General features: G+C 47.7%; 3 protein-coding genes across 3 annotated transcripts; 2 read left to right on the plus strand and 1 right to left on the minus strand.

The window, feature by feature from the left end:
* LOC136502132 (YTH domain-containing protein ECT1-like) lies at positions 1–4,008 on the plus strand. The gene is made up of 9 exons (XM_066497603.1): positions 1–170; positions 1,023–1,096; positions 1,180–1,351; positions 1,698–1,774; positions 1,845–2,151; positions 2,260–2,327; positions 2,526–3,014; positions 3,161–3,373; positions 3,469–4,008. The coding sequence occupies exons 1-9, from the start codon at positions 140–142 to the stop codon at positions 3,820–3,822; spliced, it is 1,785 nt and encodes a 594-aa protein (XP_066353700.1). The 5' UTR covers positions 1–139; the 3' UTR covers positions 3,823–4,008.
* Positions 4,009–4,556: 548 nt separating this feature from the next.
* LOC136502134 (serine/threonine-protein kinase STY13-like) lies at positions 4,557–16,535 on the minus strand. Its single transcript, XM_066497605.1, has 2 exons — positions 15,568–16,535; positions 4,557–5,240 (listed from the first exon to the last, which is right to left on the minus strand). The coding sequence occupies exons 1-2, from the start codon at positions 16,479–16,481 to the stop codon at positions 4,901–4,903; spliced, it is 1,254 nt and encodes a 417-aa protein (XP_066353702.1). The 5' UTR covers positions 16,482–16,535; the 3' UTR covers positions 4,557–4,900.
* A 600-nt stretch (positions 16,536–17,135) lies between these two features.
* LOC136499676 (uncharacterized) lies at positions 17,136–20,454 on the plus strand. The gene is made up of 9 exons (XM_066495243.1): positions 17,136–17,161; positions 17,480–17,594; positions 17,674–17,727; positions 17,811–17,982; positions 18,329–18,405; positions 18,476–18,782; positions 18,891–18,958; positions 19,793–20,005; positions 20,101–20,454. Exons 1-9 carry the CDS (start codon positions 17,136–17,138, stop codon positions 20,452–20,454), a joined length of 1,386 nt encoding a protein of 461 aa, XP_066351340.1.
* Positions 20,455–20,710: the final 256 nt, after the last annotated feature.

Raw genomic sequence — 20,710 nt, forward strand, 5'->3', positions numbered from 1 at the left:
TTTTTTTTTTTTTTTGCTCCCCTGCCCCCTCGCTTCCCCCGAATTTGATGCTTAAACCCTCGCCGGGAGGAGCAGGACTCCAATCCCGACGCGCTAGCCCGCCCCCGCCACCTATCGCCGCGCCCGGATCTCCGCCGCCATGGCCGCCGCGCCGCACCAGGGCCCCGCAGGTGAGACCTTGCCGCCCCCGCTGTTGCTCGATTGGGGTTTGACTTTTTTATTTGATTCCCCTTCCCGCTGCGCTGGGTCGTGATTGCGCTGTGCCGCTGCTCGAATTCTCTTGCTCGAAGGGCTCTGCGCGCTGGATTCGGCGGGAATTCGCGCGCCGGGCCGGGGCTGCGATCTCGGCGCCGGCCCTGCTGCCGGTGGGGGCTCTGTTTGGGGCTCCTAGGTCAAGATTGGTTCCGGCCCTGGGGGTCCTTTGCTCCGCGGAAGCCCCGTAGCTGCGATTTTCCCCGTCGGGGTTGCGTGCTCGCACCCAGCCGTGGAAGAGGATGCGCGGAGCAAGGGGTTGCCTCAGGTCCGCCCTGCGCAAGGGCAATAGCGTCTTTTCTGCTCCCCCCCCCCCCCCCCCCCCCCCCCCCCCCCCCCCCCCCCCCCCCTCCTTTTGCTGGGGTATGTCCGCCTACAGGAGGACGGCTCGGGGGATTGCTAGCCGTAGCCATAGCCGTTTTACACGAACTAGCACGGCAAAGTTGCTGCCAGTACGAGCAGGATAGGATCCTCAGTACCTTCGGTACATACTAAGTATTCGAGTGAGCTACTAGTGGTACAGCGGGACACGGCTCGATGCTGCTGATGGCCTGATCATTGCAACACCTGTGATTGTCCTGTGCATATGCGTGTAGTGGCTTCCGAATGCTTATGATTGGGGAGTTGTACAGCTTGTCAGATCTTGTTTCTGTTTACTACAAGTGTCATGCTTGTCTTAAGTTTTTGGCTGTTTTGCACCATAACAACAAGGTAACTTCCCACGATTCCTGCTGCCAACTTATCTTTCTATATTTATGTTTTGTATGTAGATAGCGTGATTCCGCTGCAGTCGGAACCTGTACTTGAGAATAACCCCTCCAAGAGTGCAAACGCCAAGGACCAGGTAATTTTGCTTCCATTTAGAGTTTATTTCCTTCTCATCTATGCTTTGAAATGTTGCTCATGAATATGTTGCTACTGCGACAGATTCTTTCTGGTACAGAGAATGTGTCTGCAGGCAATGCACGTGGCGCTAGCTCCTTGAAATCGCCAAAAGGCCCGCCAGAGAAGGCTAGCTCTGTCGGAAAAGCTGGAGAACAGCCTTTTCTCTACCAGCAAAATGTGTATGCACCGCAGCCACAACCACTCTATCCTGGAGGTTAGGGTACATTCATTGCCTTTTTTTAATTAATGTTAGCACATGTTCCGAATTATGTTGCATAAAGCACAGGACAAAAATATATCCGTAGCTTCTAAACAATCTTGTTTCTGTTGTTTCCGGCTAAATCTGTCTTTTCACTGGTTGTACAATTGATAATAGTTTTTCAGTAATCTGCTTTGTTCACCTCTATTTGAATTCATTGTGCAAGCATCAATCTTGTCCTGATGAGGGCACCGAGTGTATTATTCAATTCCAGACTTAGGCTCTTTATCAAGGCAGCAACTTTCACTTTTCATGGAGTGCTGTTTTAAATTTGATGTTCTTTTTCTTCCCCTTACTGTAGGATACATGAACCCTTCAGGACAATGGGAGGAATATCCCCATTATGTGAATATGGAGGGGCTCCATTCCGTATCTCCCGTAAGTAGCTGGAATTGCTGAGCTTCTTTGTGTTCTCTTGATTTTTTTTTCTAAATATTTTTTCTTGAAGGGAATCTACAATGACAACCAGTCCCTCATGCTATCTCCTGGATATGCAAGCAACCCCCAAATGATGTATGGAGCATATTCTCCTGTTTCCACCGTTGGAGATGGCCAACAATACTTCCCTGTACACTATCCCTTCTCAAGTCCTTACTATCAACCACCAGCTTCTCCTAGCATGGGATATTCAAGCTCTGCGACTGGAATATCCCAAGGAGGAGACCCTATGCTGCAGCAAGAGTACTTCCTTCCTGATGGCCTTCTATATTCACCCACACCAGGGTATCATCATCCATTCAGCTCATTCGACAGAGGTAACATTTCTCCTCTAAAGTTTCTTGTTTTGCTGCAGGTGAATTTTTTATGACTGCAAAAAACATGTGTCTTAGAGCCATGCCTAACTATGTTTTGACCTTTTGCAGTACCGACACAACCAAATAATGCTCCTGGGTTGTTTGGTCAAGGGAATCTACCACTGGCTTCTGGCATGGTATGCTGTCATGCAATTGGGTTCTGAGCATACATGGGTTTACTACATTTGATTGCTTGTTATGGGGATTCAAGAGGGGTTTAATATTTGGAGGCAGTATTTGGTTTACCATGCAGTAGTTATTTGTGGAAGTCAAATTGACTTGTTTATGTTAATGAACCACTTATTGACCAATGCTGATAATGTATGTTGTTGCAGCATCATGGATCGATGTATGGTCCTGGATCCTACAAGGGACGCCAGCAAGGTAGCAAATTTGGTGGCACTACTCCAAGTTGGAGTTCTGCTGGCCGCAGATTTGGTACTTTTGACTTGAGTGGCAATCAACAAAGGGGGAGCATGCCATTTGGTAGTCACAATGGCTCTCTGGAGTTTATGAATGAACAAAACCGTGGGCCACGCGCTACAAAACCCAAGATACAAGACACGGAGAACTCCTCAGGAGATGAGAAAAACGAGAAAACTGTTCCTCTGATTGATAGTGAACTGTACAACCGCTCTGATTTTGTCACTGAGTACAAGGATGCCAAATTCTTTGTAATAAAGTCCTACACCGAGGACCATGTACATAGGAGCATTAAGTATAATGTTTGGGCCAGCACAGCCAGCGGGAACAGGAAGCTGGATTCTGCTTACCGTGCGGCCAAAGAGAAAGAAGAGCATTGCCCTATTTTCTTGTTTTTCTCGGTAAGAACAGGTCATCTCCTTTGGTTTTTGCTTTTCCCTTCATGGAAAAAATAAGAGTAGCAGTACATAGTGGGTGTTATCCTTTATTAGCATGTGCTAAGGTGTTTCCAATTTTGGTAATTTCTTTTATGCATAATTGATACCAGGTTAATGGAAGTGGCCAATTCTGTGGTGTGGCTGAGATGATTGGACCTGTCGATTTCGACAGAAGTGTTGATTACTGGCAGCAGGATAAGTGGAGTGGCCAGTTCCCTGTGAAGTGGCACATAATTAAGGATGTGCCGAACAACCTTCTGCGGCACATCATTCTTGAGAACAATGACAATAAACCTGTCACAAATAGCAGGGACACCCAGGAGGTAAAATTTACATATATATATTTTTTTGGCTTGAATGTTTAAGCTGCTAGTATCAATGGCATTTCTGAATAAATTCACCAACTCTTAACATACAGGTGAAGCTGGAACAGGGCCTCCAGATGCTTACAATCTTCAAGAGCCATGAGGCTGAGACAACAATCCTGGAAGATTTCGACTTCTATGAGCAGCGGGAGAAAGCCTTGCAGGAGAACAGACGTCAACAGCAGCCTGCCAGCACCGATCCTCAGAAGCTGGTGGATACCAAGGCTCAAGGTCCTGTGGCCGATATATCAGATGCATTTTCTAAGGCCGTCCAGTTGAAGGATACTGAGAACAGTGGGACAACCCTGAAAGCTGAGGGTGCCTCAGCTGAAAATGGATCCGCTGCCACAGCCAAGGTTGAAGGAAGTGCAAACCTGAACACGGGCCCTATGGAGGAAAGCAGTTGATTCTTTTCCCTTCTGTCTGCTAATTTGGAGCAGCAGATGAATAGCGTGCTGCAATGTGAAGGTCGGAAAGGGGAAAGTGCAGGTTGATTGTGTTAAATATGATCATGCCCGTGTCAGTTGTACAACATCATAGGCTTTGTTTTATCTCCATTTAGGTTATATAATTTCAATATCATAGTTCCAAAATTATTGTTCCCAGTTCTCTTCGTTCCTGTTTAATTTTACTTCCGTCTTCCATGTTCCTCGTGTGGCACCATGAATGATTGTTCAATTTTAGTGGGTTTAGGCATAAGAAGCTGCAGAATTATGCTGCGGTAAAGTTGCATTTTTCTGCAGTTGAATGTGATACTGTCGAGTCTTCCATTGTCTCCATCCTTGTGTAATTTCGGAGATCCTCTCTAGTGTATCTTCATCTTGTTACTCTCAACATGTACAGTTCTGCAGTAGTTCCCTTGGTCACATTGCTTCAAAACACAACTCATGCTTCAAAGCAACTCTTGCACATTATGAATAAAATGGAGACACCTTCAGGTAAAGCCGCTGCAGCAGCAAACCTGAAAGCATTTGCAACTGTTACACATCCAGTGGCGTTGCAAAATAGATCAAACCTTAAAGCAACATTCAATAGTAATCATGACAGATTCAAAAAAAAAAAGTAATCATGACCTGTTACAGATTTGCTCACCTCACGAGAGGGAAACAAGGCAAAGATGAATGATTCTGTTAGCACCAAATTTCGACAGGCTACGAGGCAGGAACAAATCCATGCTAGTTACTCATGTTATATATACCATGAAGCATCAAGGCCTCCACATGTTGCCGCATGATGATAAACACACAAACAGCGAGCAGCAAGAACATGCACTTGTTACAACGGAAGGGTATTTAGTCAAAGCATAAAGCTACCTCTATTACAACCACTCTGGTGACGACAACTAGGTGTACTCTACGATAACATGTCAAAGACAGAAGGCAGACTGAGGGGTCAGCTTTCTGCTTCTGAGGCACAAGTCTATTATAATATTATAAATACATAGGATTAAACCTCTCCAGGTTCTTTTCCTGGATTGTGGATGACTCAGTCCAGCGTCATCGGTTGGGCGACGCAACAGCGGAACCGAGCCTTACGGACAGTGGTCAGAACCTCCATCTCCACCTGTTCCAGCATCCTCACAATCTCAGTGAATGGGGGACGGACTTCAGGGTCTGCGTCCCAGCACCTGGTCATGATCTCCCCAAGGGCGGGGAGGCAGTCGTGGGGTATGGCTGGTCGCACACCCTTGTTCACAACAGCAAATGCAGCTTGCACTGCAGTCATGTTTGCAAAAGGGGTATTCCCAGTTACCAACTCCCACAGGACAATGGCAAAACTGTAGACGTCAACTTTCTGGTTGTATGGCCTATGCTGGATCATCTCACTGCAAGTGCAAAAATAGCAAGTTATCACATTGGAAACAAACAAAACAGAACTTGGTAATTGTAAGCAGTAGCTGACTGTACAAAGACATTTGGGAGGGGAGGGGGGAATAGTTAACAATTTAACATAGCAGAAAAAACATCCAGAACGGAATAGTAAACATTAAAGATATATCACCAACCAAGGAACTAAAAAACAACCAAGCTCACTTGCCTATGAAAAATAAAATAAGGCTGTTCACCAGTGATCATGTGGCTCACTAAGTTACCACTCAGCAAAATCTAATATGAATCAAGCAAGCTGAACACAAGTTTTTTCTTTTCCCCCAATACCTTGTAAAACACTTCAAAAATGCTATCAATAGACAAGAAAGTAGTAATAAAGAGGAAAATGAGTTTATATGAAAGGGGAAAAACATGAAAAAAAGGAATATAATAATGTGAAGATTCTTAGCATTATTTACTCAAGAGCATCAGCATCACCAAAATCAGCCACCTAATGAATTTGAACATACAACTAGGGACCCTATATGTGAATCTTTAGTGGGTAACATTTACATTATGCATGCATGCGGATATACTACAAACCAACTGGCAAAAGAGAACATTTGAACATGTCAGAATCTTATGCTCCTACTCAAAATATACTTAATATAGTGTGGGCTCTGGTCATTTCACACCATCCAATAATGCTATATTACTTATTTGGTTGAAATGATGCCATACTATTCAATCCATACTGAAATTTCTATAATGATTTTTGGCAACTGATCATCATTTGCATATCTCCAAGAGCCAAATCCATGGGCAGTAGGTTTTCCACTAACACATGGAAGAGACAAGGGTCAGATTTAGGCCATGTTACCTGGGTTGTTTGTGGGCTTTACAGTTACATCAGGACAAAGGAATAAGCAAAAAGCAACCACTCTCAGGTCTCACCTACCTCCCATCTTCAACATGGACATTGGTCAAGACCAAACTTGCCAATTTAGAATAGTGGACACGATATGTTTGTCCAGTAAGCTAGGAAAGTTTTTTTTCGCCATTGATTCATATCACAGAAAAGGTAGAGGAAAACAAGCTTGAGGACAATGCTTAGTGACAAGAACAATGTTATCCCAATAGGCAACCTTAGAGAAACAAGATCATTAGTTGAGTTGCCTAACCCTAAATAGCTTGAGTGAGTGCCTAGATATTACAAAGTAGGGGCCACAACAAACTCAAACCATAGAACTATATAAATGGCTAGCTGCATAAATAACTAGTCACGTTTTTTCCAACAAAAAAAAAAACAGTCAGCCATTTTTAGAATGATAAGCACAATGGGCATAGGCGATGTATCTAGCTAGCCAAGGGACTAAATGATGAATTGACAACAAATGCTCATCTACCAAGGGTGCCATTTAATTGCCATGGGAGGTACAATTGGCTTGGATATTTACTAACTAAGGTAGTGTTTGGTTCCATCTCTGCAAACGCTAATGGTAACGATATCTTATCACAGAGGGAATGTGAAGAGTACAAGTCAAAACGAGATTGTTCGGTTTAAACATGTAATGTATTTGTTACCAGTAGTCCATCTTTGCCAAAGTCATCAAATGCTAACGAGATGATGCATAGGCCTTTTGAACATGAACAAGGATGGATAGCGTGGCACGACCTCACTACCTTGGTCTTCGGAAGCAGAGCTACCCTAGCCAAGGGCATGGGTCACCGACCATCGATGAATATGCCACTCGGGCTAGCCGCTAGCTAGTGAAGCAGCAATCAATGACGGTGAGGCAACCGCGAAATCTTTAGCGTGCGGGGGTAAACGAAGAAGATGTGGGATCGAAGGCACCGATGCAGTCGAGAGGAGAAAGGAAAAGTAGCTTGCAATCGCAACCTGATGACGCCAGGGTGGGAGGGGCAACAGATGGTGGCATCTGATTCGGCGGGAAGCGATTACGGCTGGCACCGAAACAAATAAGGTTTAATGGAATCAGTAACGGCGTTATCCGTTTACATTACAAATACCCTAACCAAACACTACTTAAGTAGCCAAGTGGAGCTTAGGAATCTCGTTTGAATATCAATTCAAAATTGGAGTGAATAATGTTCCTATTGATGAGGTAGATAGAAGATATGAAACAAATAGCTCCAAGGTTGGCCTTCAACTAATTTGATATGACTAAAGACATTTGGATAACTTGTTGGTTGCATTGCGTGAACGACAATATCATGTTGCGCATCTGGTCGCACCTCTAGCTAACATGTGATTTAGTAGAGGAGCAAGTTACAAATGTGACTTGTTGATTGTAATCATCTCCTTTGTTGGTAGTGAGCTTTCCTACCATAGGTGGCTCTCTTCCTATAGCAAATATTATTGCTACTCATCAAGGATTAGCTTGTGATTTAGTAGAGGAGCAAGTTACAAATGTGACTTGTTGATTGTAATCATCTCCTTTGTTGGTAGTGAGCTTTCCTACCATAGGCAAGTTGGCTCTCTTCCTATAGCAAATATTATTGCTACTCATCAAGGATTAGCTAAGGGGCGTGTTTGGAACCGTTTAAAATCGGATATGTGACCGTCCCACCACGAGAATCAAGAAAATCTTGCCATACGCATCGCGAGAATCAATGATTCTTTCCACCGCTGGAGACACAACGATCGTAAGATTGAACTAGCCCTCGCTTTTCTATGCCATGGGGTGGAGGCCATGGTCGCCATATCAGTGCCGCGCAGTGGCCACATCGCGGTCCCAAACACGACTGAGGATTCCCCTTTTGAAGTAAGTCTTGCAAAGAAAGAACGGAATAGTCAATATTGCATAATGACTTTTTGCTCATTCAAGAATGTGGCAAAGCACCTTGGTTTGTTTTCAAGTTGGAAAGTCAAGCCACATCACCTGGCATCAACTAGTCGTCCAAATGTCCAATCATGATTAGACAATGACTAGTCATGATTTATCGATGAGTAGAAATATGGAGAGCACATCTCTTCGCTTTCGGAGAAAGATTACTTGGAGATGGTAGTGAAGCATCGTCACTAGCAACAATTACGGTCCAATGTCTTGTCTACACAGGTGACTCCAAGATTGGGCGAGAGAAAAGCTTTGACGCTCAAGTCATTGCGTTTATTTTGTGGCAGTGGGACTATTAGGGCACACACGACGTCGTGGTTTTGCTCTCCATTTAGGTTAAATTAACCACAATTACCTCACTAAATGAGAGAACGCTTGTCGTCGTCTCACGAGGTGAACGAGCCCAACTCATGCTCCCAAAGTAGGCAAGACTTCCACCAATGTTGTGCGAGCGAGCGTCATCGGAGCAAGATCGAGTGCAAGCGCAAGAATGGTGGCAAATCGTTTTTCCTCACTCGCAAAAGCTTCCGTGTAGACGCATGCTTCGCCAATGGCAACCCTTGTCAATACAGGAGGACGCAGGGTTTTGGCCATGAGCAGATAAGGGCGACGACAATGCAAACGCAAGTAGGTACAAGGGCACGAGGTGACATATCTGCCCTTAGTGTTATAGGGAACAGGGTCTGATGCATCCACGTCTTTAATCGTGATTAGATACATGCCTCACCCATCGGGTGCTAAATGCACCATAAGGCTCCCCAATACCAATTATTGTGTCTGGTTGCAAAGGAATTACAGAATATCAATCACATGAAAATTCTGGATCATGTTTGATTGCAAAAGAAATGGAAGTTGCCATTGATTTACACATCTAGCTATCCACCGTGCAAGCGATATGTCCATCTTTTGTTCGGCTTCTCCTTTCCAGCCATCGTCGCCGTCACCATGGCAAGGACCATGGTCATTGTTGGGGGGGCCCAATTCATGGAACCACGACCAAAGCTTACTTTGTCCGATATTGCTCCACCTCTTCTTGACTCTACCCATTTCAGTTCCGCAAGGTTGGGCCCAATTCGTGGAACCAAATGGAACCAAAGCTTCCTTCGTCCCATATTGACCCATCTCTTCTTGGTGTTGCATTGCCAACCCTTAACTCCACTACCCTTCGCCTTTGCCTCTGCCACCAATTAAGCCTAGAGCAACTGATCGCAGGATGACAAATTCAGCAAAGGTAGCATAATTAGGCTAATAAGAGGCTTCAATTGGCAACATGGAGGCATCAATTGACCACTGAGCGAGATGTTATCTAGGCGAGATGTTATCATGCATCGCATGATTATTTAAATTACACTTAATAAGACAACAAAACAAATTGATGTTCTAAGTGAGAAAAAAAATGCTAGAAAACATATTTCTGACATGTAATTAAATTGGCTTTAACTAGAAGAGATGTTACCATGCATCACATAATTACTTATTATTAGGATACGTATATATCAGGATCATTAGAGAGATCCCCTAGATAGGCTAGTTGCTATGTATAGCCTAGTTTCCTTACATTAGGATAGCTTCCTTGTATAGGTAATAGCCTCCTATATTTGTACTTGCCATGTGTGCCTAATTGGCCCTATATATGAAAGGCTCCCCACCCACGTTGGGTGTGTGGTGATTCTCTCTATTCTACATGGTATCAGAGAACTAGTTCCTTTTTCTCCCTCCCTCCCGCACCACCAGCGGCTGTCTCTTCCCCAGCGGCTCTCTTCCCAGGCACCATGTCGGCCTCCTCTGCCACCACTGCCTCCCACTCCTCTGGAACCTTGCTGGCTGCGGACTCCATCTCCGCTCCCGCCATCCTTGTCGCCCCCTACGCGACAATCTCCGTCAAATCCCATGTCCCGGTGACCTTTGGAGCTGAACCACCCAAACTTCAACCAGTGATCGCCGTTCTTCACCTCCCTCTTGTGGGAAATTCGGCCTCCTCCGGCACATCGACGGCACGGTGGCGGCCAGGCCCACTGACCCTGCTTGGGCCATTGCGGACTCCTGTGTTCGCAGCTGGCTCCTCGGCACTGTCGGGACCGACGTCCTCGGCCTTGCTGCGGCTCCGGACCAGACCGTGCGCGAGCTCTGGGTCACCATCAAGCGCCTCTTCGAGGCCAACAAGGCCCCACGTGCCATCTTCCTCAGTCACAAGTTCCACTCCATGACCCAGGGCGATTCCTCCATCGACGAGTACTGCCAGCAGATGAAGGCCACCGCCGATGCGCTCCGCGACGTCGGCAGTACCATCACCGACCCGGAGCTCGTCCTCAACCTTCTGCACGGCCTCAATCCCCGCTTCGCCAGCACTGCGGACAACATCGCTGACTCGCACCCGCTGCCGGACTACGCCACCACTCGCGAGAAGCTCGTTCTCAAGGAACTTCGACTTGCCAACGAGGGCACGGTCGCCGCCCAGACGGCGTTCAACGCCACGTGCGGTTCAGCTTGCCGCTCGGCCTCCCCCACCGCGGGTGGTGGCTCCTCTGCCGGTCGCCAGGCGGACATGGCGGCGGCGGCAGTCGCTTCAGGAAGAAGGGACGGGGCGGCCACGGCGGCGGCAACGGCCCCCCAGTATGGGGGCGGGCCGTGGGCACCCACACCGCCCGCTAGCCCTTGGTTCTGCTACGCCCCCTGGACAGCCGGGGCGCAACAGCAGTAGTGGCGCCCGCCGGCGGCGAACCCGGCCTGGCGTGGCCCCGGCGTCCTCGGCGCCCATCCTCAGGCCCATACCGCCTTCGCCCCTGCCCAGTTCTCCAACTGTGCAGCCCCCTCCTTCGCAGCAGACCGGCGGCTGGGATCAAGCCGGCCTCGTCGCTGCCCTGAACCAGATGTCCCTCTAGGGGTCCAACCCCTGGGTCCTCGACACCGGCGCCACAACTCACATGACGCCCTCGGATGGTATACTTCTGTCCCGTCTCCCCCCTCCTGCCTCTGGCATCACGGTTGGCAATGGCAGCACCATTCCTATTACATGTTGTGGCACCTCCACACTGTCTTCTCCTGACTCTACTTTTCGCCTCACTAACGTTCTGGTTGCGCCGGCCCTCGTGCGCAATCTTCTTTCCGTTCGTCAATTCACACGTGACAATGATTGTTCTATTGAATTTGATGCCTTTGGTTTTTCTGTCAAGGACCAACAGACGGGGCGCATGACTCTTCGCTGCAATAGTGGTGGCGACCTCTACACCTTCCCCTCCACACTAGCGCACCACTGCAGCATCGCCACCACCTCATCGCTATGGCACCACCGCCTTGGTCACCCCGGTCCTTCCAGCCTCGCCACTCTACAGAGCATGTCGGTCATCTCCTGTAATAAGAGCCCATCATCTCTGTGCCATGCCTGTCAACTTGGCAAGCACGTTCGGCTCCCATTTAGTCATTCTACTTCTGTGACCACTGCTCCCTTTGCTTTAGTTCACTGTGATGTTTGGACGTCCCCGGTCCTTAGCACCTCCGGTTTTAAATATTATCTTGTTCTCCTGGATGATTTTTCCCATTATTGCTGGTCATTTCCACTTCGTCACAAATCCGAGGTACACCGCCACATAGTCGATTTCATTGCCTACGCTCAAACACAGTTTGGCGCCACACCCAAATCATTCCAAGCTGATAATGGGACTGAGTTCGTTAACCATGCTACCACCTCCTTCCTCGCTAGCCATGGCATTACGCTACGCCTCTCATGTCCCTATACCTCTCCACAGAATGGCAAGGCTGAACGCATGCTTCGCACCACAAATGACACCATTCGCACCATGCTTCTTCATGCATCCATGCCTCCTCCCTACTGGGCTGAGGCTCTTGCCACTGCCACTTTCCTCCTCAATAGGCAACCATCCTCCTCCATACAAAACAATATACCATATCAGCTTCTTCACCAAACACTCCCTGAACTACTCCTCGCTTCGAGTTTTCGGATGCCTCTGCTATCCAAACCTCACTGCCACCTCCCCCCACAAACTAGCCCCTCGCTCAGCACCCTGTGTCTTCCTTGGCTACCCATCTTCTCACAAAGGGTATCGCTGCCTCGACATGTCCACTCGGCGCATCATCATCTCTCGCCATGTTATTTTTGATGAATTGGTGTTCCCCTTCTCGGCAACACCATCGGCGGCCTCCAAGCCGTCTTCACTTGATTTCCTGATGCAGGGACTATCTTCCTCAACGGCACCTGCGCCCACCGCTCCGCTGCTCGCTGGCCCTACGGCTCCCACCTCCAGCGTGGACGAGTCCCCGGAGCTCCAGCACCCGGCCATTCTCCAGCTGGGCCCCCTGGCTCCTCCTGCGGGCGGCCCCCGGCTGGGCGGCCAGCGCTTCAGCGCTGTCTACACTCGTCGTGCACAAGCCTCCTACAGCGCCGACCGACCAAGCAGTCGCTCCTATGGTCGCAGCAGTGGCACCTGCTAGCAACTCCAGCACCACTGGTGCCCCCTGCTGCGCCTCCAGCAGCACCAGCAACCGTTGCTGCCCCTGGTGCAGCAGCTTCTCGGGCTGCCGCGCGGCCTGTGACGCGCTCACAGACCGGCAGTCTCCGCACCATCGCGCGCTTCGGATTCTCCGCCTCCGCTGCCTCGCCCCTCCCGGCGAACTATCGCAGCGCACTTGCCGATCCCAATTGGCGCACTGCGATGGCGGATGAACATAGGGCGCTGCTCGACAATGGCACTTGGCGCCTCGTCCCTCGCCCGCCTGGTGCGAACATCGTCACTGGCAAGTGGCTATTCAAGCACAAGTTTCACGCCGATGGCTCCCTCGCCCAGCACAAGGTGTGCTGGGTCGTCCGTGGCTTCTCCCAGCAGGCCGACGTCGACTACGATGAGACATTCAGTCCGGTGGTCAAGCCGGCCACGATCCGCATTGTCCTCAGCATCGCTGCATCTCGGGAGTGGCCTATCCGCCAGCTCGACGTGAAGAACGCCTTCCTTCACGGCCACCTCGACGAGACGGTCTACTGCGAGCAGCCGTCCGGCTTCGTCGACCCCGCTGCCCCTGACTCTGTCTGCTTGCTGCAGAAGTCCTTGTATGGACTCAAGCAGGCGCCGCGTGCTTGGAACCAGCGCTTCACCACGTTCATCCGCAGCATCGGCTTCACCCCCTCCAAGTCCGATGCCTCCCTGTTCGTCTACAAAGTTGGCGACGCGCTGGCCTACCTCCTTCTCTACGTCGATGACATCATTGTCATCGCGTCGTCGCCGGCCCTTCTCCAGCACGTCACCGCGCGCCTCCGCTCGGAGTTCGCCATGACGGACCTCGGCGACCTGCACCACTTCCTCGGCATCTCGGTGACTCGGGACAGCCGCGGGTTGTTCCTTTCCCAGCGGCAGTATGCTGTAGAACTTCTCCAGCGTGCCGGCATGTCTGAGTGCCACTCGACAGCTACCCCCGTGGATGCCCGGACCAAGTTGTCCGCCACAGAGGGCGCTGCCATCGCTGACCCCTCGGAGTACAGACGCCTTGCTGGTGCGCTCCAGTACCTCACTCTGACGAGGCCGGACCTGGCCTATGCTGTCCAGCAGGTCTGCCTCTTCATGCATGACCCCCGCGAGCCGCACCTTGCGCTGATCAAGCGCATCCTGCGGTACGTCAAAGGCTCCCTATTGTCCGGCCTGCACTTGGGCACCGGCACCATCGACCAGCTCACTGCCTACTCCGACGCTGACTGGGCTGGTTGCTCCGACACGCGCCGCTCCACCTCCGGCTTCTGCGTCTACCTCGGCGACAACCTGGTGTCTTGGTCCTCCAAGCGCCAGACGACGGTGTCTCGCTCCAGTGCCGAAGCAGAGTACCGTGCAGTGGCCCATGCTGTGGCCGAGTGCTGCTGGCTGCGTCAGCTGCTCTAGGAACTCCACATCTCGATCCCGCGTGCGACGGTCGTCTACTGCGACAACGTGAGCGCCGTCTACATGACTGCCAACCCCATCCACCATCGCCGCACGAAGCACATCGAGATCGACATCCACTTCGTCCGCGAGAAGGTTGCTCTAGGATAGTTCCGAGTTCTTCATGTTCCCTCCGCGCACCAATTCGTAGACATCATGACCAAGGGTCTACCCGTCCAGCTCTTCACTGATTTCCGGACCAGTCTGTGCGTCCGTGATTCTCCCGCTGCGACTGCGGGCGGGTATTAGGATACGTATATATCAGGATCATTAGAGAGATCCCCTAGATAGGCTAGTTGCTATGTATAGCCTAGTTTCCTTACATTAGGATAGCTTCCTTGTACAGGTAATAGCCTCCTATATTTGTACTTGCCATGTGTGCCTAATTGGCCCTATATATGAAAGGCTCCCCACCCACTTTGGGTGTGTGGTGATTCTCTCTATTCTACACTTATTATGCTTCATACACTAACCAAGTCATAATTATGTTATAAGTACTTGTGTAAAACATTGAATTAAACCACCTCACATATTGAGTTGAGGCAAACCAAATTTCCTTGGCCAACAGGTAGCAGCTAACATTACTTGAAGATATAACTAAAATAGTAAAATAGCATGTTGGATCTGTAGTATATTTACAAATGCTCCTAAAAAGACACATACTTTATGGACCTCTAGAAGAATGCATAGTTCATAATCTTAGAAGAACGCAGAAAAAGATGCAAATCACAACCATAAACAGCAATGGTTATTAATCATTAGCATCCATTTAAAATAGTACAACCAAAAGGTGAAGGAACATACAGATTCCTAGAATAGCACCGCTACTTTACTGTTTCTAAGTATTAAGCAATATATGGAATAAAGTGGTAGTTCTGGAGAGCAGCAGCATGTATATTTCGCATGCAAAAACACATTCTTGCACAATCACCTATTCAAAGCATGCCATGCAATAAGAAATGGCAACGTATTAGGTGCAAACCAACCAATCTGTGCAAACTTGGAAACTACCAATCAGGACCACTAGATGTTGATCCAATGGATGGGGTGAGAGGTGGGATTTTTTTTGCGCTTAAGCCCCCCACCCGCCGGCCTTTTTTTTTGCGCTTAAGCCCCCTCATCCCATCCATTGGATCAGCATCTAGTGGTCCTGATTGGTAGTTTCCAAGTTTGCACAGGTTGATTGGTTTGCACCTGATATGTTGCCATAAGAAATAACTTAATTTTGGAGAAACAACCCATATGAAAAACAAAAATAACCAATCAATACAGACCAAAAGTACATTAAACTATAATATAGGAGCAATGAATATAACTAGTAGAAGTGTTTTGCTTTCACAGTACCAGTCATTAACATGTTACAGGTAAACAATTTAACAGAAAGTGTAAGCAACCACATAAACTGCGTATTCTTGTAATCAAATAAAGGTACTGCTTGATACAAAGTTCCACACTATGATCCAGAGCAATAGCAATGCAAAAAGATTAAAACAGATTTGCCTTATTGAAATAGCATAATGACTGATTGAAATAAACAGGACAAAGAGCATGTCTGATCAACTTACGGAGCCATCCAGCGGTATGTTCCAGTTTCAGGTGTCATCCCCTCAGTCTTGACTTCAATCCTAGCCACTCCAAAGTCAGCAATCTTAATGGACTTATCACCAGAAATCAGGAGGTTGTCTGACTTAAGGTCTCTGTGAATGAACCCAAGGCCATGGACATAGGCCATGCCGCGTGCAACATCCAATGCCTGCTTGACTGCCAACTTCAGCGGAACAGACCTGTTCTGCCTCTTGCTCAAGAAATTCTTAAGGGATCCACCCTTTGCATACTCTGTGACAATACACCAAACCAATGGCTTCCTGCACGCACCAATGAATTTGACAATATTCGGGTGCCTCAGTGTTGCAAGCATCATAACTTCTTGGACAAACTGCTGTTCCAACAGTTGAGCTTTCTCAGGGTCAGCCTCAGGTCGCTCCAAAAGCTTAATAGCAACATCCATCCCATTGTATGTTCCCCTGTAGAGCTTCCCAAAGGCACCTTGTGCAAAGGCCATGCCCATGTGCAGGTTCCCCAGATCAATAGTCCACTCCTCATAATCCTTGAGTGTCTCAGTTGGGAACTTGTTGTCCATCAGAGCATGTGCCAGCGCATCCTCACTCAAGGCATGGGACACCCGGCCAGGGCGGAAGATGCTGTGCCCAACCGAGTAGCTTCCCACAATGACAGGACCCTTGAGACCAGGATGGCCAAGCATGCCAGTGCGGGAGTCACTGTTAGAGCCAACGCTGCTGGCGATGGATCCGCCATGCATGCTGGTCTGCATGCTATTAATGCTATCAACAGACATGTTGGAGCCCTCCCCTAGTTTCTGGTAGAAGGCCATGTCACAAAAGTTCCCGCCAAAGTTCGCACCATCAGCATGGCCACCCACGGCGCCGATGAAGCCAGGGAAGTTGGCGCCTTGTGCCATCAAAAGCCTGGCGATTGATTACCTGCAACCACGGAATAAATCTGAGGTCAGAAACAAGGGGCAAATTAGTCCTCTACTAGATACAGGCCGAGCAAAGGCAGAGGATTGAAGATTCCATTCCTACAAGACACAAAGGTTTCCACTGCCATCAAGATAGAACCATAAATAAAATCAGAATTACTATTTTAGGAAGGAACCCAACCCACCAACAAAGACCAGAAACACATATATACTTCCTCCATTCCAAATTATAAGACATTCTCACTTTTCTAGATACATTGCTTTTACATGTACCTAGACATAGTGTATAGCAAAAGTTATGTATCTAGAAATGCCATAACGTCTTATAATTTTGAATGGAGGCGGTATAATATAGCACATACAAGCATTCAAAAATTGTACACAGATATAAGGGATTCTAGGGGACATAAAACAGTTTTGCATTAAATACTTTTCATTTATCAACCAATCACCACCATTAATCATGTTGTTAATAGCCTCTGGTTAGGAAATAAAGTGAGGGCACAAACGTCTTTTGTGTCCTCTCTGAATACGTTCTAGAATTTCCAAGTACACTGGATAGATAGAGATAATACTACTGTATCTCTCCGTAGCTGCAGCCCGCAAGAGCTAGACACCCAGCCGTGGAAGAGGATGCGCGGAGCAAGGGGTTGCCTCAGGTCCGCCCTGCGCAAGGGCAATAGCGTCTTTTCTGCTCCCCCCCCCCCCCCCCCCCCCCCCCCCCCCCCCCCTCCTTTTGCTGGGGTATGTCCGCCTACAGGAGGACGGCTCGGGGGATTGCTAGCCGTAGCCATAGCCGTTTTACACGAACTAGCACGGCAAAGTTGCTGCCAGTACGAGCAGGATAGGATCCTCAGTACCTTCGGTACATACTAAGTATTCGAGTGAGCTACTAGTGGTACAGCGGGACACGGCTCGATGCTGCTGATGGCCTGATCATTGCAACACCTGTGATTGTCCTGTGCATATGCGTGTAGTGGCTTCCGAATGCTTATGATTGGGGAGTTGTACAGCTTGTCAGATCTTGTTTCTGTTTACTACAAGTGTCATGCTTGTCTTAAGTTTTTGGCTGTTTTGCACCATAACAACAAGGTAACTTCCCACGATTCCTGCTGCCAACTTATCTTTCTATATTTATGTTTTGTATGTAGATAGAGTGATTCCGCTGCAGTCGGAACCTGTACTTGAGAATAACCCCTCCAAGAGTGCAAACGCCAAGGACCAGGTAATTTTGCTTCCATTTAGAGTTTATTTCCTTCTCATCTATGCTTTGAAATGTTGCTCATGAATATGTTGCTACTGCGACAGATTCTTTCTGGTACAGAGAATGTGTCTGCAGGCAATGCACGTGGCGCTAGCTCCTTGAAATCGCCAAAAGGCCCGCCAGAGAAGGCTAGCTCTGTCGGAAAAGCTGGAGAACAGCCTTTTCTCTACCAGCAAAATGTGTATGCACCGCAGCCACAACCACTCTATCCTGGAGGTTAGGGTACATTCATTGCCTTTTTTTAATTAATGTTAGCACATGTTCCGAATTATGTTGCATAAAGCACAGGACAAAAATATATCCGTAGCTTCTAAACAATCTTGTTTCTGTTGTTTCCGGCTAAATCTGTCTTTTCACTGGTTGTACAATTGATAATAGTTTTTCAGTAATCTGCTTTGTTCACCTCTATTTGAATTCATTGTGCAAGCATCAATCTTGTCCTGATGAGGGCACCGAGTGTATTATTCAATTCCAGACTTAGGCTCTTTATCAAGGCAGCAACTTTCACTTTTCATGGAGTGCTGTTTTAAATTTGATGTTCTTTTTCTTCCCCTTACTGTAGGATACATGAACCCTTCAGGACAATGGGAGGAATATCCCCATTATGTGAATATGGAGGGGCTCCATTCCGTATCTCCCGTAAGTAGCTGGAATTGCTGAGCTTCTTTGTGTTCTCTTGATTTTTTTTTCTAAATATTTTTTCTTGAAGGGAATCTACAATGACAACCAGTCCCTCATGCTATCTCCTGGATATGCAAGCAACCCCCAAATGATGTATGGAGCATATTCTCCTGTTTCCACCGTTGGAGATGGCCAACAATACTTCCCTGTACACTATCCCTTCTCAAGTCCTTACTATCAACCACCAGCTTCTCCTAGCATGGGATATTCAAGCTCTGCGACTGGAATATCCCAAGGAGGAGACCCTATGCTGCAGCAAGAGTACTTCCTTCCTGATGGCCTTCTATATTCACCCACACCAGGGTATCATCATCCATTCAGCTCATTCGACAGAGGTAACATTTCTCCTCTAAAGTTTCTTGTTTTGCTGCAGGTGAATTTTTTATGACTGCAAAAAACATGTGTCTTAGAGCCATGCCTAACTATGTTTTGACCTTTTGCAGTACCGACACAACCAAATAATGCTCCTGGGTTGTTTGGTCAAGGGAATCTACCACTGGCTTCTGGCATGGTATGCTGTCATGCAATTGGGTTCTGAGCATACATGGGTTTACTACATTTGATTGCTTGTTATGGGGATTCAAGAGGGGTTTAATATTTGGAGGCAGTATTTGGTTTACCATGCAGTAGTTATTTGTGGAAGTCAAATTGACTTGTTTATGTTAATGAACCACTTATTGACCAATGCTGATAATGTATGTTGTTGCAGCATCATGGATCGATGTATGGTCCTGGATCCTACAAGGGACGCCAGCAAGGTAGCAAATTTGGTGGCACTACTCCAAGTTGGAGTTCTGCTGGCCGCAGATTTGGTACTTTTGACTTGAGTGGCAATCAACAAAGGGGGAGCATGCCATTTGGTAGTCACAATGGCTCTCTGGAGTTTATGAATGAACAAAACCGTGGGCCACGCGCTACAAAACCCAAGATACAAGACACGGAGAACTCCTCAGGAGATGAGAAAAAACGAGAAAACTGTTCCTCTGATTGATAGTGAACTGTACAACCGCTCTGATTTTGTCACTGAGTACAAGGATGCCAAATTCTTTGTAATAAAGTCCTACACCGAGGACCATGTACATAGGAGCATTAAGTATAATGTTTGGGCCAGCACAGCCAGCGGGAACAGGAAGCTGGATTCTGCTTACCGTGCGGCCAAAGAGAAAGAAGAGCATTGCCCTATTTTCTTGTTTTTCTCGGTAAGAACAGGTCATCTCCTTTGGTTTTTGCTTTTCCCTTCATGGAAAAAATAAGAGTAGCAGTACATAGTGGGTGTTATCCTTTATTAGCATGTGCTAAGGTGTTTCCAATTTTGGTAATTTCTTTTATGCATAATTGATACCAGGTTAATGGAAGTGGCCAATTCTGTGGTGTGGCTGAGATGATTGGACCTGTCGATTTCGACAGAAGTGTTGATTACTGGCAGCAGGATAAGTGGAGTGGCCAGTTCCCTGTGAAGTGGCACATAATTAAGGATGTGCCGAACAACCTTCTGCGGCACATCATTCTTGAGAACAATGACAATAAACCTGTCACAAATAGCAGGGACACCCAGGAGGTAAAATTTACATATATATATTTTTTTGGCTTGAATGTTTAAGCTGCTAGTATCAATGGCATTTCTGAATAAATTCACCAACTCTTAACATACAGGTGAAGCTGGAACAGGGCCTCCAGATGCTTACAATCTTCAAGAGCCATGAGGCTGAGACAACAATCCTGGAAGATTTCGACTTCTATGAGCAGCGGGAGAAAGCCTTGCAGGAGAACAGACGTCAACAGCAGCCTGCCAGCACCGATCCTCAGAAGCTGGTGGATACCAAGGCTCAAGGTCCTGTGGCCGATATATCAGATGCATTTTCTAAGGCCGTCCAGTTGAAGGATACTGAGAACAGTGGGACAACCCTGAAAGCTGAGGGTGCCTCAGCTGAAAATGGATCCGCTGCCACAGCCAAGGTTGAAGGAAGTGCAAACCTGAACACGGGCCCTATGGAGGAAAGCAGTTGATTCTTTTCCCTTCTGTCTGCTAATTTGGAGCAGCAGATGAATAGCGTGCTGCAATGTGAAGGTCGGAAAGGGGAAAGTGCAGGTTGATTGTGTTAAATATGATCATGCCCGTGTCAGTTGTACAACATCATAGGCTTTGTTTTATCTCCATTTAGGTTATATAATTTCAATATCATAGTTCCAAAATTATTGTTCCCAGTTCTCTTCGTTCCTGTTTAATTTTACTTCCGTCTTCCATGTTCCTCGTGTGGCACCA

This window comes from Miscanthus floridulus, chromosome 13 (assembly GCF_019320115.1).
Source record: "Miscanthus floridulus cultivar M001 chromosome 13, ASM1932011v1, whole genome shotgun sequence".
NCBI classification, from domain to species: Eukaryota; Viridiplantae; Streptophyta; class Magnoliopsida; order Poales; family Poaceae; genus Miscanthus; species Miscanthus floridulus.

Excerpts from the sequence above, each read along its gene's own strand:
- LOC136502132 (XM_066497603.1), top strand. The coding sequence starts at position 140 with ATGGCCGCCGCGCCGCACCAGGGCCCCGCAG. Across the intron at positions 1,097-1,179 it reads GTGCAAACGCCAAGGACCAG|ATTCTTTCTGGTACAGAGAA; the intron begins GTAATTTTGCTT and ends CTACTGCGACAG. Across the intron at positions 1,352-1,697 it reads ACAACCACTCTATCCTGGAG|GATACATGAACCCTTCAGGA; the intron begins GTTAGGGTACAT and ends CCCTTACTGTAG.
- LOC136502134 (XM_066497605.1), bottom strand. The coding sequence starts at position 16,481 with ATGGCACAAGGCGCCAACTTCCCTGGCTTCATCGGCGCCGTGGGTGGC. Across the intron at positions 5,241-15,567 it reads ACATACCGCTGGATGGCTCC|TGAGATGATCCAGCATAGGC; the intron begins GTAAGTTGATCA and ends TTGCACTTGCAG.
- LOC136499676 (XM_066495243.1), top strand. The coding sequence starts at position 17,136 with ATGCGCGGAGCAAGGGGTTGCCTCAG. Across the intron at positions 17,983-18,328 it reads ACAACCACTCTATCCTGGAG|GATACATGAACCCTTCAGGA; the intron begins GTTAGGGTACAT and ends CCCTTACTGTAG. Across the intron at positions 18,406-18,475 it reads GGCTCCATTCCGTATCTCCC|GGAATCTACAATGACAACCA; the intron begins GTAAGTAGCTGG and ends TTTTTCTTGAAG.